The sequence below is a fragment of the Episyrphus balteatus genome, chromosome 2 (genome assembly GCF_945859705.1).
Source record: "Episyrphus balteatus chromosome 2, idEpiBalt1.1, whole genome shotgun sequence".
Lineage (NCBI taxonomy): Eukaryota > Metazoa > Arthropoda > Insecta > Diptera > Syrphidae > Episyrphus > Episyrphus balteatus.
This window is the reverse complement of record NC_079135.1, coordinates 121,764,672-121,787,240: the sequence shown is the minus strand read 5'-3', so window position 1 is coordinate 121,787,240 and position 22,569 is coordinate 121,764,672. Positions and strand designations below refer to the sequence as shown.

Below are 22,569 nucleotides of genomic sequence, written 5' to 3'. Positions count from 1 at the left end.
TGCAACTGTCTCTCCATTATAAATCAAAACATTATTGGAATAAAAGAATATTAAAAATTTAATAGCCTAATAAAATTAGAAAACAAAACAACATTCGCCTTCTAACATCGCATTACATCCATCAGCCATCAACATTATTATAGAATTCAAAATCGTAAAACATTTTTGATGAATTTATATGACCAAATTGATGATGGATTTGTCCTGTTGTCATCCTCAGATAATCATGTTTGAAGGGATGTCCAAAAATGAAGTGCCTGAAGTATCTACACACCCTCACCCCAAATTTACATTATACCGACCTACCTTCCAATTCGATGTCAGAGAGAACATGGAAGATTTATTACCTTCCTTTACAATACTGCCTGCTCCTGTGTATGATATTGGAAAGACTAAAAGTATAGCAACATAACACCCCCGAAAAACTCCACAATGAAATGGAGCATGATGTTGCTGTTTTGGTTTTATAACTTGTAAGCCGTGTAATGGTTCGGAGATTCTCTCTATAAGGCCACACAACATGAAAGCGCGCTAAGGGAGATGGCTATTTTTGTCAGCCCCCTAACTTTCCACACAGCTCATATATATAACAACATCATCATTGATGTCGAAAAGCAATGTGGTAGAATGTTTTTTGAGCTATGTTCTCTTGATGGAAGAGGATGATGATGTCGATGATGGAACTGTCAATGACTGTAGTAAGTTTTCAATGACACAAAAGAAATCAGAGTATATCTTTCATTGTTTGTTACGTTACGGAATTTTGATGATTGACTTCTGATGGGGTTTTGAACTATAAAATAGAGAGGTTTTCGTTTCCCCCTTTTAGAGTTTAGTTTTAGATGTTGTTCCATTTGTTTGAGGTTTTTATTTGGCGACATTAGCTGTCACATTATCCCTTTAGTTCACCTGGTTTAAACTAGAAAAATGTCAAAATCATTTTGATGAATGGGCTTATTGACAGTTTTTGGTTTCCTTTATTCAAAAAATGTTAATCTAACATTTTACCATATTTTGACAAATATTATTAGAACATTGGACAGTGTTGACATATTAAACTCAATCATCTAGATTTATTATGACTGAAATCTATTCGTTATTATTCAGGCACAAATTTCCACTTGGTCAATTAATGTTTGTTCTCACTTCTGAAAATGTCTACATTTCTGAAGACTACACAAAAAAAAAAAACTGAAACGGACGAAATGTAAACAGGTCAACTTGTTGAATTCAATAGTTTACTTAAAAATAGTTTGTTTACATAAACCAAATGTAAATATACTCAAGAATATTTATATGAAGAGTTTCCTTAAAGAGGTTTCGTTTACTTCCTTCCTTGATGGGGTGTTTTTTTTTTTTTTTCATTTTATTTGTTTTGGGAAAATGTAAGTTTTCTCTCTTCAAGAAAGTGGGTGATATACCTACTTCAATGTAATTGGTTGACCTAAAAATTATTTATACTTTCGTGCAACAAGTTCTGATTTCCTAAATGATGAGTACGAAAGTTGAATAAACAGTCATTTAAGGGAGAAGTTGAAATGTTGATGAGTAGGTAAAGTACACTTACAGAATTCGTCTTCCTTCTTTCTGAGTAAAAAAGGACAACCCATAGTTAAAAACCTACTTAGCTTCATTTATTGATGAAAAAAGAAGCTTTAAGATTTTAAAATGGGAGTGACAAAAATCGATGATCGTTCTAGTTAAAAACCTGTACAAAAATTTTTTTTTCGTATTTATTTTTAGTTACTATTAAATAACAGTTTCTAATTGGTTTTTATTTAATTTGGCAAATACTCGTATTTTTATACACAAAACGTATTAATTCACGATATGAACACATACAAATGCTTAACGTGACTTTTTGCCTTGTTTTCTACCTCTCGATCCATTACCAGCTCACATTTTTGCTGCATTAAATATCCAAGTATAATTTAATTATCACAAAAATAAAAAAATATCACTATAAACAGTTTAATAACGTTGTAATAACTAATCATAAAAAAAAAACAGTTGTATGGGGCGTATGAGTGCTTTTTTTCACACGAAATAGAAAAATTAAAATTTTGATAAAATTTCGTTAATTTTGAACTCAGTTTATCAAAACACACAATGAAGAAGAAAAAAAAGCTGCGTGAAGTGACACATGTATGATGTATGTATATTAAGGATGCGCTAAGCCAAATTTTTACTTTTTGATTTTGCATTTTAAAATATTGAATTTTTGACAGTTTTTGGTGTAACTATTCCTATGTGGAACCAACGCATAGACACCGATCTTCGTCATGAATAGACCCATTTTTTGACTTCCTTGTCATCGTAATGTTAGTTTTGATTAAAACCTCGAAACCAATTGAATCGTCAGTTGTAAGAACGGAATAAGTCCACTATTTTCCGAAATTGACTTTTTGATGCAAATTTCAACTTCCAAGTTGAAAAAAAAAAACAAAAAAATTATTTTGGGTGTCGAAGTTACAGGAGTTGAAAAATGTTATAAGTTTGAAGGACAGAATAAATCCAGGATTTCAGGGTATTGATTATGTCTTAACTAAGACGTTCACGAGTTTTGATTTTAGAAAACTTTGAATGGGTTATAAGAGAAGATAGTACCGCAGATTGCTATTAAATGAGAGGGTGGAAATCGTAAATAAAACATAGAGCGCTTTCATAAATGCATGGTTGCGCAAGTCTGGCGAATGCAAAGCTTTCATTAATGCAAATGACAAATGTCAGGTGTTCATAAATGTAAAAAGCAAATATTTGCAGCGCAAATGTGCAAATGAAAAAATTCTCATGCGCAATGAATTTAAACTTAAAAAAAGAAGGAACATGACGTAAAAGATGATACAGCTTTTCTTTGTTTCTCAATTCTGTCAAAATATTAATTGGAAATTCAAAGTTCAGGTCAAAATAACAAAAATAGCCGCGAATTTCTTCATATAATAAATTTATAAATATTGACAGAAATGTTTAAAAAAAAGTTTTTTTTTCTTAAAGGATGGAATTAAGATAATATATTGCTAATTTTGCAGAAGAGGTTGAATTGCAACTTAAAATTTTTGACAAATGACGCAAATCAGAAAAAGTGTTCATAAATTCAAAGTAAAATACATGCGCAAATAGTTTTTCTGACATTATTATTTTTTTTTACATATTTTTGGAACGATTTTTATGAAATTTTGTGGGTACATCGGGTAAGTCTAAGAATCGGTCAAAATCTATTTCCATACCATAAATGGTTAGCATGGTCCACTCCAAATTTTTTTTGAACGATTTTTTCAAGTACTGGCTTTATGTTGTTTTCAAGGGGTTCAAAAAAGTTAGCTTTCCAAATCATATGAATAGCCTAAATTCGTAATATTTCATATTCCAAATATAGAAACTTTAAGCCTACAAACATCAACCTTGATAATGCGATCAATAGAACTCGAAAGAACACATTCTTTTATTTATAAAGATCTGGGGTCGAACTACGGCAAACGTTCGTTAACGTTTTGACTATTGCTCTCTCTCTACTTAATCAGAAGAAAATGATAGAGACATAAGGCGTCAATACGTTAACGAACGTATGCCGTAGTTCGACAGCTTTATACTATATTTGATGTTGTGACCCGATTTTTTTTTTGGAAAAGATTGACACACTCCAAAATTGGAAGTAAATAGCCGAAGAGGCGTAACGAAGTCTGCCGGGTCAGCTAGTGTTTTATAAAAACTAAAAAAAAATTCCATACCAAAACAGTCCAAAAAAACATGAACAAAATTCAAGAAAAGCGATTTTTTGAGTTTTTTGCTTTTTTAACGGTATTTTTTTTCGGGCTAAGATTGTCATATGCATTGCTCTAAAAAAAAACAGAAGACTAAATTTCCTTGAAAATAATGGGCTCACAAAGTTTTTTCATTGGCAATTAACCAAAGAATGACCATTCGAACCTATCTTTATTTCCCCATTTTTTTTGTTTTACTCAAGTAAAAAATAGACCACAACAAACATTTTTGTTTTACTATGTATAACACTTTTTTGTTTTGATTACTCAAACTCAATCAATAGTAAATCGATTGCTATCAATATGATATGATATGTTTATTTCATTCAAAATTTGGCTTTTGGGTGAAATTTCAAACCGTAAGTTGTAAGAACGGAATAAGTCCAACGTTTTTAAACCGTTATACCTGTCTTCTGTCTACCAGAAACCGATAGAAATAAAATTTTTGTCTCATTCTACTCAAATCTACATAATCTACATTTTATCTGAAGGTCAAACATTTGAAAACAGTAAAATACAGAAGCTATTCATTATTTTGCGTTTTCCCAACAATTTTGCAAAATGGACTTATTCCGTTCTTACAACTTACGATTCAATTATACAACTTGGCTATTGAGCAAGTCAAAAAATTTGGTATACCACTTTAAAAGAAATATATTAATCGATTTATAACAAAGTTTCAAGAAAATTCATTGCTCCGTGTTCTAAAAATTGTTTTATTTTAACCGAAATTCGAAGTTCGATTATTCAAGAAGATTCTCTTCTTTTCTCCATTTTCAGGGATAGTTTGCGTTGTGCGTTCAAACATTTATTAAAATGTATACATTTTACGCTTCTGACGTTCAAACAATAATCCAACAAATTTCACATAAAATTTTTCTATTTTCTACTTCCTAACTTGGCAATTATAATATTGAACGTTAGTATAACTAACAAAAATTACTTAAATTTCTTTTACCATACAATATTTCAGGGTATTAATCAATCTATCTCACTATTAATTCCCCAACATAAATGTTTACTCAGAATATGTATTGTATATCAACAATATTACCTGTCACTAATTACTTTTCCATTAAAAGACAAATAGATTGGCAAAACTTTTGCCAAACCGTTGCCAATTCAAAAGGAAAAACGCGGGACTATCCCAAAAATACCATTTGTTTTATACTAATTGGAAATTTTCTATAATAAACACATTTCTAATTCAATCCAATATTCTAAATGGTCTTTACCCACCTTCATCCAAATACTGTTCTAGAAAATTGATTTTTTTGGTAGAACAAAAAAAAAGTCCACATTCATGGGAAAAAGAGACAAACTAATGAACCTACTAACAACTACTCTGTAACTAATTGGCCATCATAGACCAATCACCCTGGTTACACAGAGAGCAGCAAATTGATTAACATTTTGTTGCCACTTCCCCCATTCTATCCCCCAAAAAAAAAAAACCCTTCAAAAAAGTTTTGCATTTCTACTGTTGTAGAGTAGTATAATCTACCTATATATTGAGTTTTTGGAAATGGAAAACTTTTTGAGTTACAATGCGCTGCAGAAGCAGATTGTATCCACCATTCACACTGAAAATAGCTCGAGGGATATCAATCAGAGAGAATTTTCTTCAAATTGTTAAACATTTTACCAGTGTCCTTTTTTTGTTGTCCTTTTTCGTCGTCGTCCTTTTACGTCGTAAACAAACAATTGTACATTATGTTGAGCCTTGGTTGGTGGTCGGTTTTTCCATTAATTTTATGTGAACCATGGGTTAATGAGTGCGGAATTTTTGTTTTAATCTCAAAGAACTGTCATGGATGGCCATTCTGAGGGCGAAATACACATAAAGTGTCAGTGTGAATGGTATATTTCTTGTTCCTTGATCCAATTGTTATTCCAGGACAGTGCCAATATCCATCTCGTGGATGAAATATTTTAAACCAAATAATGACTCTGTTGTGCATGGAGCATGGACAAAGAACATGCTTGTAAAATTCTCAATATTATGTCGGATCGATTTATTTAATGAGCAATTAATTTACGAGTACCTATACATATTCAAAGTATGAGGTGCAGACAAGTATAAAATAAGTGTGATAGTGAAATCGCGATACGAAAATATGCAGTTAGGGGCCAAAAACGTTTTTTTTTACCTTCAGCCATTGAAAAAAATCTAGCTTCGTCAAATTTACCCATTTTAGATTTTTTTTTACAGTTTCTGATAGAAGATAAATATAAAATGTATAAAACATGTAACTCGGTTAAACCACCTAAAATTTATAAGCTGTCAAAGTTCAAAAATTCTATTTTTATCGTCATTTATCCAACTTCGACATCAAATTAAAGTATATATTTTCACAACAACATGCTGTTTTAAAAATATATTCTTAAATAATATTTATTTCCAAATCAAACGAGGTATTTTTTATGAAAATCAGTTTAAAATTGGCTTAGAAAAAAAAAATTTACGATTTCAACCCAGATACAGAAATTCGAACTTTTAGGTATGGAACAAAAATGTTGTTTTGGCACGTAGTAGGATAACTTGGACGCCAGGATTTGACAACAGGTTTTTGTAGAATAGTTCAATACAAACATTTTTTTCTCTGGGTGAAAGGGGCAGTTTTGTAAAAACATTATTATCAAAATAAAAAAAAAATTATTAAAAAACAACGGCAACACTTACAGTAATAAATTGTCCAGACTGTGAATTTTAATAAAAAAAATTACTCACGCAGAAAACTGCCTCAATTGATTCCTTATCGAACAGTGAAAACTCTATGTTTCTATGTCTTCTAGTTTTTGAGAAAATTGAAAAATTATTTTATCAGATTTTACTTTTTTTCAAAATATTTTTTTGTTTTAATTTTTTTTTTATTTTTCAATTTTCTCAAAAACTAGAAGACTTAGAAAGATATAGCTTTCGCTGTTCGATAAGGAATCAATTGAGGCAGTTTTCTGTGTTACTAAATTTTTTTTTTATTAAAATTCACAGTCTGGACAAAAATAATATAAAATGAGTTTAAAAAAAAAATATTTCGCCTATTTTTAACTTTGAAATCGATTATTTTAAAAACAATTGGTTATAATATATTGATTTAAAAATTAAAATTAAATGTACAATTTTGCCTTTCGGAATTGGTATCATTTATTACTGTAAGTGTTGCCGTTGTTTTTTAATAATTTTTTTTTTATTTTAATAATTTTTTTTAGAAAACTGGCTCTCCCACCTAAACGGGGGGTAATAGACCTCCCTCCCATATAAAAAAATGTTTGTATTGAACTCCTCTACAAATCCTGGCTCCCAAGTTATCCTACTACGTGGCAAAATAACATTTTTGTTCTATGCCTAAAAGTTCGAATTTTTGTATCTGGGTTTAAATCGTAGCTTTTTTTTGTCTAAGCCAATTTTGAACTGATTTTTCTCGTTTGATTTGAATATTTGATTATTTAAGAATATATTTTTTAAACAGCATGTTGTTATGAAATCATATACTTTAAATTGATGTCGAAGTTGGGTAAATGACAAAAAAAAAATGGAATTTTTGAACTTTGTCAGCTTATAAATTCTGGGTGGTTCTAATCAAACCACATGTTTTATACATTTTTACAAAGGTCTAAATGTCTTCTATCTAAAACTATAAAGAAATTTAAAATGGGTACAAATTTGACGAAACTAGAATTTTTTCAATGAGTGAAGGTCCAAAAAACCGTTTTTTGCCCCTAAATCCAGATTTTAGGGGGGGGGGGGGGGGATTATGGAGTTTTGAAATAACGTTTCGTAATCAGTGCAACTAGCTCTACAAATCGTGATAGGTATCCGTCCGCGTATATTTTGAGTGTTACACAGTGTTATTTTTATCTTTTGTTTTCAAAAAGGGTTGTTTTGTTCTTGTTGACTCTTGGGTTTTTTCTAACAATTCATTTCGTGTTTATAATATCGCACCCGCGGTTGCGAGTTGACACTTTTGGGTTTTTTTTTTTTGGTGTCAGCGAAATTCTTTGCATTGTGTAATGTCGTTTTCTATTGACTTTTGAGATTTTTGTGTAAAATTCTCAGATTTTCCACTGCAAATAGAATATAAAATCTAGTTTTGTAATTGTGTGCGAAATCTGTGCGTATAAAAAAAATAAAACAACAACAAATGTTCAGACAAATGTCAAACAGAGGAGTGTGTGTGAAAGTGCGTGTGTTTGTATGCGTGAATCTTGATAAAAATCCAGAATCAGATTCTTGAATCTGAAAATTTAAGGAGTGGTCTTTGACTCAGAAATAGCACTGGCCAAACAAATTAAACTTTTTTTTGCCACAAGAACCAAAATATACTTTTTTAAAGGTTTTTGAGTTGCTGAACTCGAATGCGCAATCAGAAAAATGCTATTGGCAACAAATTTGTTTATAATGAATTACCCCACATAAAAACAGAAGCTAGAAAAGAGCCAAAATGACGTTTTTCAGCATTTTATAACGGTTATATCTCAAAAACGGAGGCCAATCAAATTTTTTTTGACTTCAGATTCGAGTTCAGCATATCAAAAACCTATAGAAAAGTATATCTTGGTTCTTGTGGCAAAAAAAAGTTCAATTTTGTTGACCAGTGTTATTAATGCTGCTTTATTTTTGTTTCCTAATAATGTAGGTATAGGTAAATAAAAAACAAAATCGATTCAACTGAGTTCATTGCATTGGTGACTCTAAAAAAATCTTTATTAAAAAGGTGTTGAAAGTAAATTGGATTGATATCGAGTCCATCCTCAAACAACATATAGATAAGAACCTAAACATTTTATATATTGTAAGTAAATACATTTCCATGTCAGCCGGCACGCGCGTGTGCGAGATAAAAAATTGCTCAACGAAGAACAACTGAAAAGTGAGCAAGAACCTGAAAACCAATCCTTCTGCGCATCTACTCATATTTTTATACAAACTACACAAAGGATACTGTCAAGTATATTATATCAATGCACCCATATAACACATCCTCTACCTGCTTCTCCGCTGAACAACTATAATTATTATTATAATGCAAAAAATTTCTCTGATACACAAAAAACTCAAATGCCATCCACAACAGCAACATGGAAACAAGTTTTCATTTCAAAAATAAATAGGTATACACTCCAGAAATCTTTCATGAAAATATTGAATTTCAAACCAGTTTTCGCCCACAAACACCATATCCATATAAAGATCTATGTAGTATAATACCTACATCCATTTGCATGTCACCCCGCACGCGTGAGTGCGATGGCGATCTCACAAAGAGACAATGAATGAAAACCATAACCAACATCCTGAGAGTAAAAAACCAGAGAATTCGATGGCGAGAGAGCGAAACACATTCACTAATACACACAAATGCTTTTACATGAGATTTGACTTTGCTGAAAAAGGGAACCCAGTCTTAAAATGAAAAAGTGATAAATTCATATTAACACGAAGTTTAATAAAATTGCCCGAGTAGTTTTTCATTATAGTACATAAAATCAACAAATAAAAAAAATATGAAACTTGGAAAAAAGTTTGCTTTTGGGATAAGAAGCATGAATCAAAAAAAATCTGTACGGAAAAATAGGGTAGAAGGGTGTTTTTTCGCCGACGAGGGGGAGGGGGTGAAGTTTAAAAATGTAGTGAAGAATTTTTTTGGGGAATATAAAATATAGGTATAAAATAATATGAAACAAATTTTGTTATGAAAACTTTCCCATGGAAAAGGCAACATTTTTAATAAATTTCGTATAAGTTTACCTACTCTTGATTTTATAGCGGATTTTCCTTATTTCCCAAAAAAACACCCTTTCATCTTAAATTTTTTTATAGACTGCCTAAATTCCTGGTTTCTACTATAAATGAAATATTATTAACAATTTTTATTATGGTGCCATTTTCGTCCTAGTATTTGTGAATTTCATATTCTGAAAGTGCTTAAAAAAACACCCTTTAATTCAAGATAATTTTGTACACTCCTTATGAGATTCTAAGCTCTTATAATAAAAGAAACGTTTTCACCAAGTTTAAAAATAAATAACATTTATATTAGCTGTTATAATACTATTCTCACGCATAACTCAACCCCATAAAAAACACTCTCTCATGAAAAATGTTTTTAAGAATTTTGTATTTTCTTACCTGTTTTATCTTAAATCTTCATACATTTTTTTTTAAACCTATTTTACCTGTACTTATTGTTTTTGATAAAACTGTATGGCTATTAAAAGTTAAACGAGTAATATAAGAGCTGAAGTAGCCAAGGTGGGGTCAGTTTTATTTACCCTGATTTGTAGGCTTATTTGATGTTTAACTCAAAGGGGCATTCTCTATCCTCTGAAACTTTTCAAACAGAAATTTTTAATAATTTCTTTTTTATTTTTTTCTGCATCGAAAAATTGGTGAATTTTTCCCTTCAAAATTTCCCCCAATTTTATAACAGATTTATTCATATCATTTATTCATTTTTTATTTTCGAGTTACATTTATATAATTTTGAAGAGAATGTGTATTTTAATTAAAAGTTTTCGACAGTGGTAGTGCCGACGAGTTTGCATCATCAGCAGCATTGTTTAGAAAGTTACTCTTCACTCTCATTTATGAAATTGCAAAAACAAAAAAACGAGTTTGAAATTGAACACCGACTACAACACCCTCACATGCAACTAATATATGATGTGTTTTGTGGGTTTTTAATGAACGTGAACGTAAAACGTAAAACTATGATAAATGAATGAAGTACTCGTAAAATATATCCACGACCACACGAGCCACAACACTCGTTATGAGATGGAGAACCCTATCTATAATAGCTACTACATTTATATTGTTCTGCGGATAGTGAGTTTATAACGACATGGTCTCATGTCTGTGAGAAGTTAGATAAGTATAAACTAACTTCAAATTGTTAGCATGCACAATCCAAGCGAATATATTAAACGTGCGGTATGTGTTCTAATTAAGAATATAATTTTGAGAGGTAGGTATATAAACTTACACCCATTTGAGATTCTCAGAACCTGTGGTTTGGAAGACGGAATTAGGTAATTTTAAAACGGAAATTATTTTCTTAGTTAAATTCGTATGCAGGTTATGTTGAATTTAAAGTTTCAAGTTATGAAAAGATTTGGTTTAAATGAAATGACTCAAATTGTTTTTTTTTTTGCATGCTGAGAGGTGAAAAGTTGGTAAATCGCAGCAAAAAACGGATGAATCGCAATCAAAACTAGTGAAAAGCATGCAAAATTGGTAAATCGTAGCCGAATCTCGTAAATTGCAATTAAAACCTTATAAATGCGAAGTTGGTAAATGCGAAACTAGAAAATAACACGCGAAGCTTGTAGATAGATAAGATAAGATAAGATTTCTTTATTTCTATAAATTGTATTTACATTAATTTTACAAGTTTAAAAATCTGTAAAGCATGGCTTTTTTGCCGTCTGCCTGAATGACAACTTTATACTAAAATGAACATTTAAAAAATTTAATAAGGTACAATTCTAATTAGAAATTTTCGTTTAAAATTCTGTTTCTATAAGTTAGTGCTATTTTGCAAAATTGGTACAATATGGGTACATTTATTTGATCAAGATATTGTCTCGTACGCTCTTCGGATAGGAAATCACTTCCAAAAATACATCTCCTTGTTTCTCGCAGAACAGGACATCTACCGATAAAATGATAAATATCTTCTCTTTCTCCCATATTGCACATTTCGCACAATATGGGCAAATCATCACGGTGGGGGATGTAGTTGAGGCTGAGGAGCTCACCTCGTAATCTGAACATCATTGATATTTGATCCGTCGTGTAATCATCACTGAAGTAATTCTTTTCTTTGAGGTTGTGGTCTAGCTTACTGTATATCAACCTGTAGATGGATTCTTCCGCTTCCGTTGAGAACTTCAGTCTCAATCTTTCATCTATCACAGAAATTAGTTGATACAAGGATGCTTTCCAACTTGAGTTCCCATTCGGGCGTCCAAGATCTATATTACACTCTTCAGCTAACTCCAACCACTTTTGAAACCAACCAGATCTACTATTTATAGCTTGCAGTGCTGCTCTTTTTGGGAGACGTTCATCTGTCAATTCAAGGACATTACATATGTAGTCAACTTGCAATTTTAAGGTTTTGATAAATAGAGGAGAGATACCAGTTTCTAGCATTATCATGTAATTTGGTGCATTATGTGGTAGCCGAAATATCCTTTTAATATAATAACGAAGGAGTTTCTCCGCGGTTTCATATTTCTTACCTCCCCACACTTGCGCTGCATACAACAATGTTGACTCAGTTACTGATTCAAATATTTTGTATTTGCTGCTGTGGGCTATATGTTTATTATTAAAAATGTTGCTCCATGCAATGTTTATTGTGGTTTTTGCTTTTTGTAATTTTTCTTTGAGATGTCTCTCCATACTATTATTTTTCGTAATATAGACTCCTAAATATTTGTATTCATTAACGACTTCGATTCTCTCGTTATTGTATGTCCAACGTTCCCGTCCACTTGCTCTTCCACCACCCGAAGCTTTTAAATCGGAACCGCAACTTGTGAATCGCAACCGAAACTATTGCAAACGAAACATACAAAGCTTATTGGTCACAACAGAAACTAGGAAATCCAAATCGAAACTAGAAAATAGAATGCGAAGCTGGTATATCGCATCCGAAATTATTAATAAAGAGCATGCGAAGCTTATACATCGCAGCCGAGCTAGTAAAATGCATACGAAACTGGCAAATTGCAACTGAAACTGATATCTGGAGCCAAAGGAATAAATCACAACAAAAACATTACTGTTAAAAAAGGAGCCAAGTTCTCCTATGTTGAAATTATGCTGGCACAAAAAGTACTGAGATGTAAAAGTGTACCAAGTTCTAAAGTTTGTGTTCAAATTCGTATCAATAAAATTTTGATTGTTCTCTTGACAATTTTTCTTTTAATTACCGATTTTTAAAGTTATTTCAAAAATTGCCAAGTAAACAATCAAAATTTTATTGGTAAGAATTTGAACCCAAACTTTAGAACTTGGTACACTTTTACATCTCAGTACTTTTTGTGCCAGCATAATTTCAACATAGGAGAACTTGGCTCCTTTTTTAACAGTAATGTTTTTGTTGTGATTTCACTACTTTTTGCAAGGTAGAATGTAGAATTGAAAATCTCTATATTTGATGAAAATTCAGTGAAAATGGGCGGTTGCCACGCCCCCTGGCTGAAATTCTCAATTTTTAAATTTTTTGCTTTGTATAAACTACCATCTCTACCATTCTACCAAATTTCAAGATTCTACGATAATCAGAAGTGCTCTTTTATATTTAATCAAAATTCAGCGGAAATGGGCGGTTGCCACGCCCCCTGGCTGAAATTCTCAAATTTTAAATTTTTTCCTTTGTATAAACTACCAGCTCTACCATTCTACCAAATTTCAAGATTTTACGATAATCAGAAGTGCTCTATAATATTTGATGATGATTCAGCGGAAATGGGCGGATGCCACGCCCCCTGAATTGAAAATCTCAAATTTTCGATTTTTCCCTTTGTATACACCACAAGCCCTATTACCGTGTAAAATTTCAAGTTTCTACGTTAACGGGAAGTTCTCCATAATTTTGATGATCTGTCAGTGAGTGAGTGAGTCAGTCAGTCAGTCAGTTACGGTTTTTGCGATTTTTGAAGCCCTATATCTCAGAAACTACTCATCGTAAAAGGCTGAAATTTTGTGAGGAGTTTGGTTTTGACAAGTTCAATAAATGTAGCGAGTTTGAAATTTTCTAGCATCTTTGGTGTGGAAGTTAGAGGGGGGTCGAAAATGGCCTGAGTTGTTTCCTGTAAATAAGGGTGTAGTGCCAAAGTTGCTAGAGAACTTGGCTGGGCACTACCGTGCCCCTTGATCACTTAAGAAGCTGGTAAAGGCAGCCAAAACTGGTAAAACACAACCGAAATTAATAAATGACATTCGAAGCTGCTAAACCACAATCGAAACTAGTGAATAGAATGCGAAATTCATAAATCCGAGCTAAAACTGGTAAATCGCAACTGAAACTAATAAATCGCAAGCAAAACTAATTAAAAACCATTCGAAGCTGCTTAATCGCAATTGAAACTGAGAAATCGCAATCGAAAGCAGATAATAGAATGCGAGGTTGGTACCTAAATCGCAGCTGAAACTGGTAAATTGAAAATGAACCTAATAGGTACAGAGAATGCGGAGCTGCTAAATCGTATTTAACACTAGTGAATAGAATCCGAAATTTTTTAACACGGAGCTGAAACTTATAAAGATCATGCGAATCAGGTAAATCACAGTATAAACTAGTGGATAGCATGCAAAGTTGGTAAATCACAAATGAAACTGATTAGGAGCATGCGAAGCTAGTAAATCGCAACAGAAAGAGATAAATAACATTCGAAGCTGCTTAATCGCAATTGAAACTTGTAAATAGCATGCGAAGGTATTGCATCTGAAACTGGCAAATCGAAACCGAAATCAATAGGTATAGAGAATGTGAGTCTGATAAATCGCAATCAAAACTAGTGAATATTTTGCGAAATTGATAAATCGGAGCTGACACTGGTTAATTGCAACTGAATAAACATTATGCGAAGCTGGTGAATCACAATGGAAACTAGTAAATAGCATGCAAAGGTGGTAAATCACAAATGAAACTGTTTAAGAACATGCGAAGCTGATAAATCGCAACCGAAAGTGATAAATAACATGCGAAGCTGCTAGATCACAATTGCAACTGATAAATCGCAATCGAAACAAGTGAATAGCATGTGAAGCTGGTAAATTGTAACCGTAACTGTAAAAAGCATGAGAAGCTGCTAAATCGCAATTGGAACTAACAAATCGCAATTGAAACTAGTGAATAGCATGAGAAGTTAGTAAATAAAAGCAAAAACAGACAAATAGAAGGCGAAACTAATAGTGCATGTGAAGCTAATAAATCGCAAACGAAAGAAGTAAATAGCATGCGAGGTTCGTAAATAGCAGCTAAATCTCCTTAATTGCAAAGTTGTTAAGCTGGTTAATCGGAACTGAAGTAGATAAGGAGCATGCGAGCATGTAAATCGCAATTGAAAAAAGTGAAAAAATAGCAAGTTGGTTAAATCGCAATTAAGAGCATGCGAAGCTTATAAACCGCAACCGAAACTGATAAAGACATTGCGAATCTGCTAAAACGCAATTGAAACTGATACAGATCATGCGAAAGTGGTAAATCGAATTCAATTGCAGCTAAAACTGCGGTAAATCAAAGATAACTCCAGTATTTTACAGAAGTCTCCTTACCAATAGAGAAGAGATTTTTTTTAGAATGTATTAAAATTTCTTTTTACACAAACCCAAGACTTGTATCACAATTTAACGAATCACCTTGTCTAATGTCTACCCACGTATCCAATATTTGCACTTCAACACAAAATTTCCACCCGAAATAGAAGAACAAAGAAGAATCGCAATGAAACAATTATCGAAGATTTGAAAACTCAAAGTCGACACGAACAAAACCGCCTACCTACGTGCTACGTGATGTAAACAGAAACCAAAATGATAGCAGAGGAAAATATCGTCTTAAGGTTCAGACTGTTAAAAAGAAAAAAAAAAAAAGATTTACCCGCCAAATAATATTGATTGTTGTTGTTTTTTTTTCTTGCCTTGCTCCAAGAAAAAGCAGAAATTGCAATATCTAGGATTTGGCAATAAACATGAAATGAGTCGTTAATAAGAGGACTGCAAACATTTAAAACTTTTTTGTAGGTACTCCTTCTTCGAAGACGTAAGAAATTGTTTTTTTTTTTTTTTGTTTTGAAACTTATTTTTTTGTTTTTATTTTAAATTGTGTGAGGTAGGATATAGAAAAGCTTACGAAACTTTATTTGAGTTGAAGGATTTCATTCTTTTTTTGAAGAGTTTTGAAGAACATTGAACTATTTTGCCAGTATATCCCTCTTTAAAAGGATAAACGAAGCTTAGCAGTTTTTTCTTGTTTCTTGTTTTTTTTTTTAAGAAAAGACTTTGGGAACAAGAAATCGATTCCATTGTATGTATCACAATAAAAATGGAAGGTTAGTGGGAAATTTTGGATTTATAGTGATTGTCTTTAAATCCAAAAACCTATAGCCTACATGCAAAAATATAGTTTTTGAACAGTGTTTGATAAGTTACAATTGTTTAATAGGTTAAAGTTTTCAATGAGGATTGACTCTCAATTTGGAGCCAATTTTTCATTTTACACAATCAAATTGAATATAGAATTCGCTTCAATGCATTTGGCAGTTATCGACAGACGCCTGTCATTTACCTTGCATTTATACCTTTTAAATGAATTCTCATTAGCTTTCCTCGAATGTGAATTGGCGATATTTATGACCAGGCGACAGAAACACCCACTTTTCCTCATAACCTTCTACGCTTTCATATTCCCCATAAAAAAAAAAACACATTGCCTGGATTTGTATGAAACTACTCTCAATCGTACGTTTTGTAAATGACATTTCACTTGAGTGTTTCATGCTGTTGCATACCATATCGATAGAACTTTTCAGTTCTTCATCATCATCATAACCACTTTTCCCACCTTCTACTGGTGTTGAACAAAATGACACCTTAATTTCAAAATTCTGCATATAAAACCTGTTTATGATGAAGGAGTCATTGGTGTTGACACCACAAGAACTTATGGTGACATAATTTGAAGCATGAGGTAGCGATGATGGTTTTGATGTAGTACCAACGTTTGTAGTTAAAGTCGTGGAAGCTATAAAGTCGTTAACCCCTACAACTGAGAAAAATTGCTATAAACAAACAGGTCCCCAAGTTAAAATAGATATTGAATTTTTAAAGAAAAAAAAAAAAACATTTCTTGGCCGCCGCATCAAAGCCGCATCACTGCCGTTTGGCGGAAATTTCGCAGCAACATCGCCGCATGCTTTCATTTTATTAAAACATTTGTATAAGTACGAGAATACAATTTTTGATTATAGTGTGGTGTGGTGGTGCGGTGGAATAGAAATTTTTGATAATGGTGCGGCGGTGTTGCGGCGTATTTTTGGCTCTCAAAAACCGACTGATTTTAGACTTCCGTTACATCTTATTTACCTAATGCTCACGAAAAGGTGTCAAATTTTAGCTTTATTTTTATTTTATCTTTTTTGATTTTGGAAAAATAAAATTTCTGTTCAAAGATATTTTTTTAAGTGCAATTGCAACTTCAAGAAACTCAGAGATTACCATTAAACTATTGAAGTCGATTCTTAATGTTTCTCACTTAGCTCGAATATAACCTTTTTCGTAATAGCATTAGGTAAAAGGTACATATGCTTTGCTTTGTATGTTTGACGAAGAGTTATATAAGTTAAGATGATGTCGACATGTTGGGTGTTATTGATTTGTGATAGACACAGTTCTTTTTCAACATTTCAGCTTTAGAAATTGATATACCTACGTCAAGTTGTCCATCAAAAAACATTGACAACTTTATATTCCATGTAATGAGGGCTAACGGCTAACCCAATTTAATGCGGATAAAGGGCTTAGAGTATGTGGGTTACCCAAGTGAGGTACAATGGAGAAGCGGATATGAAAGTAAAGCAATTTTTTTCTTTTATTTCAATATTCCATCATTGAATAAGATTATATTTGTTTAATCTATAGTTGACTCTTGTCGATAAGGAAAGTTGAACTCATAGAAAGTAATGTAGAGCCCAGACCTAGTGACTTAATTATATAAAATTATTCTGTTTTACGTGTAATTAGTTTAATTAATAGTAATTAAGAGCGCTCACAGATTATAACTTTTCGAGGATTTTTTTTGTTGAATTTATAACAAATATATACAAAATGAAATTTAGCAACAATTTTGTTAATAGTTTTTCATATTTTTAGCCGAAAGAGGTTTAATGGGGGGTCATTTTTGGGCAAAAGTTCGATAACTCAGAAGGTGAAAAATTTTAACGTATTCTTGTAGAGGTAAATACAAGCATTTTTGTACTACCAGAGAGGGAGTAGATCTCCCCCCGTTTAAGAGGGAGGGGCAATTTTCAAAAAAATTACTTAAAATAAAGAAAAAAATATTTAAAAATGACGGCAACACTCACAGTTATGAATGATATCTTTTTGAAAAGCTAACGTTGTATACTGAATTGTTATTTTTAAATCAAGTTATTATAATAAAAAGTTTTTGAAATAATCGATTTCAAAGTCAAAATTTGGGGAAAAAAAAGTTTCAAAAAACACATAGAATACTATTTTTTTAAAGACTGTGGATGTCAATACAAAATTGATTGATACATCCAACTCTCTCAATTGATTCTTTTTCAATCACTAAAAACCATATGTTCCTATGCCTTCTAGTTTTTGAGAAAATTGAAACATAAGGAAACAACTTTTTTATCAGATTTTTATTATTTGGGTATTTTCGATAACTTTGGTGCAACTAACAAAAACGGTCTTTGAAATTTAACACATAGAGTTAGTTGGAAGGTTTAGGTGCCTGAAAAAAAACAAAAATTAGATACCCCTGTAAGTATTGAGTTAGCACTGGTGGTGCAGGGAATTAAATTTTAGATTAAGACACACAAACATCAAGAATTTGCGTCTTAAAATTTCGAAAATTATTTTTAGAAAACAAGAATAGAGACCATTTAATACACCTATTAATGGCAAAAAAATCCACACAAAAAACGTTTCAAATTAACATAACAATCCTTATAATTTTTTTTTTGATTCTTTCCATAGTAGTTATTTTTCTGGAAAGCTAGTTCGAAAATGAAAAAAAAAAAAAAATGTATGGGTGTCGCAGCTATGCGCAGCCACTTAAAATGCAAAAGGAAAGCTAATATATCAAGCTTTAAAATTAATATGGATTCTCAATGGAATAATGCGGAATAATTTTAAATTATCTCCATTTAATGTAAAAATTAACCCAAAAAACACGATTTTTCAACTTTTAAGCAAAATAGCAAAGTATTGAACATCATATGAAATGAAATTTTACTTAAATTGATATGCTCCTGTATTATATTTAATAAAAATCACACAAAACATTCAATTACAAATTAAAAAAACACTTAAAAAACCATAGTAACCAAAGCACCTTTAAATCTCAATTTTACCTCAAAAAATCACAAATTCCAACTTTAGGATCAGTTATTTTTCGTTTGCGTTATCTCCACCCAAAAATTTAATCACACTTACTTAGTACAATGTATTAGCTTCACATAAAACCGGCCTTTGCATAGATTCTTGCAAGTGATTTGTTTAATTAAATTCCGCTAGATGAGCGATTTGTCACACTGTGCGTCGGTCTGTGAGTATCACGGGTTTATCCAACAAATATTTCAAGTTGCCATGGTAAAAAACTAAAACTGCTCAACAAGAGTATCACAGGTTGGCCCCCAAAAGTATCACAGGTTAGCATGGAAAGTGTCATGTATTAGTCGGGTAATTTTTAAAAAAGTGAATAGTAGTTAATAATAATAAGCCAGGTTATTGAAAAACCTTCAGAATGCCGATCAGTTTACAATTAAGCTCAATTTCGGACGTACTTGACAGAGATTCTTTCATTAGTTTTCACACTTTTTATACATTTAACTAATTTAAAATTTGAAATCTATACTAAATTTTTTTCAACTTATGGCAGGTATATGTATAATATTATAAACAGACACTGATTTATCTACTCACTACACCCGTATCAGGATTAGAATCTTTTTATTTAAGAATCGATATAATCTTACTCGCTGTTATCTTTCTCCCAAAAATGACTTGACAGTTTTTGTATGTGAATTTAATTTCAAAATTCAAGTAGAACAAAGACAAAGATCGGTTGATTTAAAGTTATTATCTAGAGATCATCATAATTGCTGTTCTTACGTTGAAAACAACCCTATCTTAATCAGAGGCGTACCTTCACCTGTTGTACCGGGGCAAGTCTTAATTTAGGGCCCCTTTGCTTTTTCTTTTTAAGAAAGACCGAGTCTACACAAAGCCCTATAAATACATACGCCTGAATGTCTATTTTTTTTTTCTAAGTTTTAGGGCCCCTGTTTAGGACCCAAAATTAAATCTTTTAGGTTCGTTATTTTGCTAACGTTAATCACCCGTGGGGCCTTGTCATCCGTTACCCTGTGTACGCCCCTGATCTTACCATTTTCTACTGGTATATGTTTCGTTATCTTAAAAACAGACAGATAATCCAATTTATTTATTTACCCATCAAAGTTATCGAAATTTGATATAAATACCGAATAAATTTTGTCTGCATATTAGTTTTTAATAAATCAAAAAAATGTCGTCGCTACTACTTTTTATTATCATTGGACTTTTTGTGCCAGACAAATCAGTCGACGCTCTAAATTGTACAATTCTTTCAAAAGGAAATTCAAAATTTCCAAAAAATTTTAAATTCGGAATTGCATCATCAGCTTTGCAAACTGAAGGCGCTTGGAATGCAGATGGTAAAGGACCATCAATTTGGGATGATTACACACACAATTACCCTGACCAAGTTAAAGATGGATCAAATGCTGATGATTCGGTAGAATCATATCGATTATTCGATTCGGATTTGAAAATTTTAAAGGATCTAGGAGTAAGTTAAAAAGATTTTTTTTTTCATATTGATGAAATAAATAAATAAATACATATTAATGAAATAAATATTGTTTTCTTTTTTTAAGGTTGATCATTATCGATTTTCCATTGCATGGCCACGAATCTTTCCAAATGGCTCAGTTCATTTGAGAAACCAAAAAGGAATCGATTACTACAACGATGTTATCGATAAACTCCTTGCAAATGGCATTGAACCAGTCGTCACTATGTTTCACTGGGAATTGCCCGTCGAAATACAAAAGTTCGGTGGTTTTACCAATTCTCTTATCATTGAACAATTTTTAGACTATGCAGAAGAATTGTTCAAGTTATTCGGTGATAGGGTAAGATTCGCAATGTTTGGTTTTTTTTATTTTTGATTTTTTTGATTGCCGATTTTTTTTTTGCTAATATTTCATTTGCTTTATTTTAAAAGGTCAAAACCTGGTTAACAATCAACGAACCAAAAGAGCTTTGTAAAGCATTATATGGAAGTGGAGTATCACCACCTTCGATTAATGCTCCTGGCGTTGGAGATTATTTGTGCTTAACCAATATCCTTAAGTCACATGGTGCAACTTATCGCATGTATCGAGAGAAGTTCTATGAAAAACAACGTGGACGAATTGGGCTTCCTAGTAATATAAATTTTCTTTACTCTAAGGCGAATAATACAGATGAAGTTGCTCGTGCAATGGATTTTGAAGTAGGTTTTTTTGTACCTAAATGAATTTTTCCAACTATAACTGAATGATGAATACTTTTAGTTCGGAGTCGTGGGGCACCCTGTTTTAAGCAAATCTGGTGATTTTCCTCCACATGTATTGAAAGAAATTGAACAAAAGAGTCTGGCAGAGGGCAGAAAAAGGTCACGTCTTCCAAGCCTTGGCAAATATTGGTCATCAGTTATTAAAGGTTCATCAGACTTTTTGGCACTAAACTATTATACGGCCTGGCAAATTGAACCTTTAACTGGACAAGTTGATGAAGATTCAATGATGATTGATGAGAGAGATACCAACTTTGCAACTTCTATGTTTGAAAATTGCCCGCGCGCAGAATCTGTTTGGCTTCATTTTGTTCCTCAAGGATTGGAAGATCTTTTAAAGTAAAATTTAAAACAAAAAGAATTATTCAAGGGATTTTTAATTTTTCTTTTTGTTTATTTTGTTATCAAAAAGATATATTCGAGATACATATGACAATGTAGAGGTAAAGATTTTAGAAAACGGTTGGTCGGATACTGGTGGAAATGATGATTATATGCGTATTGAGTATCATAGGGTAAACACTAAATTATTGGTATTTTACGAAAAAGAACAAAATACAAAATTGCGTTTTGTTTTATATTTCAGAATCATTTGCAGGCTGTAGTGAATGCTATTAATGATGGCTGTAATGTTACTTCTTATGCCCCGTGGAGTTTGATGGATTCTTTTGAATTTACAAGCGGATATACGTGAGTATTTTTTTTTATTTTGAAACCTAATATCAAAATGTAATAAGATTTTTTTTTCAATTCTGTTTTTTTTTTTATTTTAGACAAAAGTTTGGTTTCTATGCTGTGAATATGACAAGTCCAAATAAAGAACGTACACCCAAGAAATCGGCCGAGTTTTACAAAAAAGTGATTAAATCAAAATCAGTTCCTTATAAATTTTGAATATTGTAAAATTCAATTTGTTAATTTTATTTCTATAGCAAACAATAATTATGGTTTTATAAAAAAAATACATTGGAAAAAAAAATATTTGAAGAGTGTTCCTAATTTGGAGTATTCACTTCAGTTACGAGGAGCAAAAAGTTACTTTCTTAATTAATTATATCATTACTCGTATGTTTCGCAAGATGCCTAAAATTTTATAACTTGTCGAAGACACAATATTAAATATTGTGAACCTAAATTTAAGCGGATTTCTGCATGATTTTTAGTCAATGTGACTTCTTTCTTAAATTAAGCGGAAACCCACTTAATTTAAAATAAAAATTTTCATATTTCTATGATGATAAGAAGATTTTTATCTTAAATTAAGTGGTTTTCAGCTTGATTCAAGACGGTAAAAAAAAAATCGGGCAAAAAAAAAACATGAAAAAATCCGATTATTTTTAGATGGTCATTAGGTGGTGATTTCCAGAACTTGGAATGAAGCGTTACAAATTTTGTGCTATTTCGAACGAATACAATAAATACCTTTATAATTATTGCTCGTT

The 22,569-nt window shown here is 31.7% G+C and overlaps 1 protein-coding gene across 1 annotated transcript; it reads left to right on the top strand.

Annotated features, from left to right (window-relative positions):
• Positions 1–652: 652 nt before the first annotated feature.
• Positions 653–22,092, top strand: LOC129909705 (myrosinase 1-like). Its single transcript, XM_055986779.1, has 8 exons — positions 653–698; positions 20,190–20,356; positions 20,445–20,702; positions 20,795–21,064; positions 21,126–21,466; positions 21,540–21,642; positions 21,714–21,817; positions 21,901–22,092. Exons 1-8 carry the CDS (start codon positions 653–655, stop codon positions 22,019–22,021), a joined length of 1,410 nt encoding a protein of 469 aa, XP_055842754.1. The 3' UTR covers positions 22,022–22,092.
• Positions 22,093–22,569: the final 477 nt, after the last annotated feature.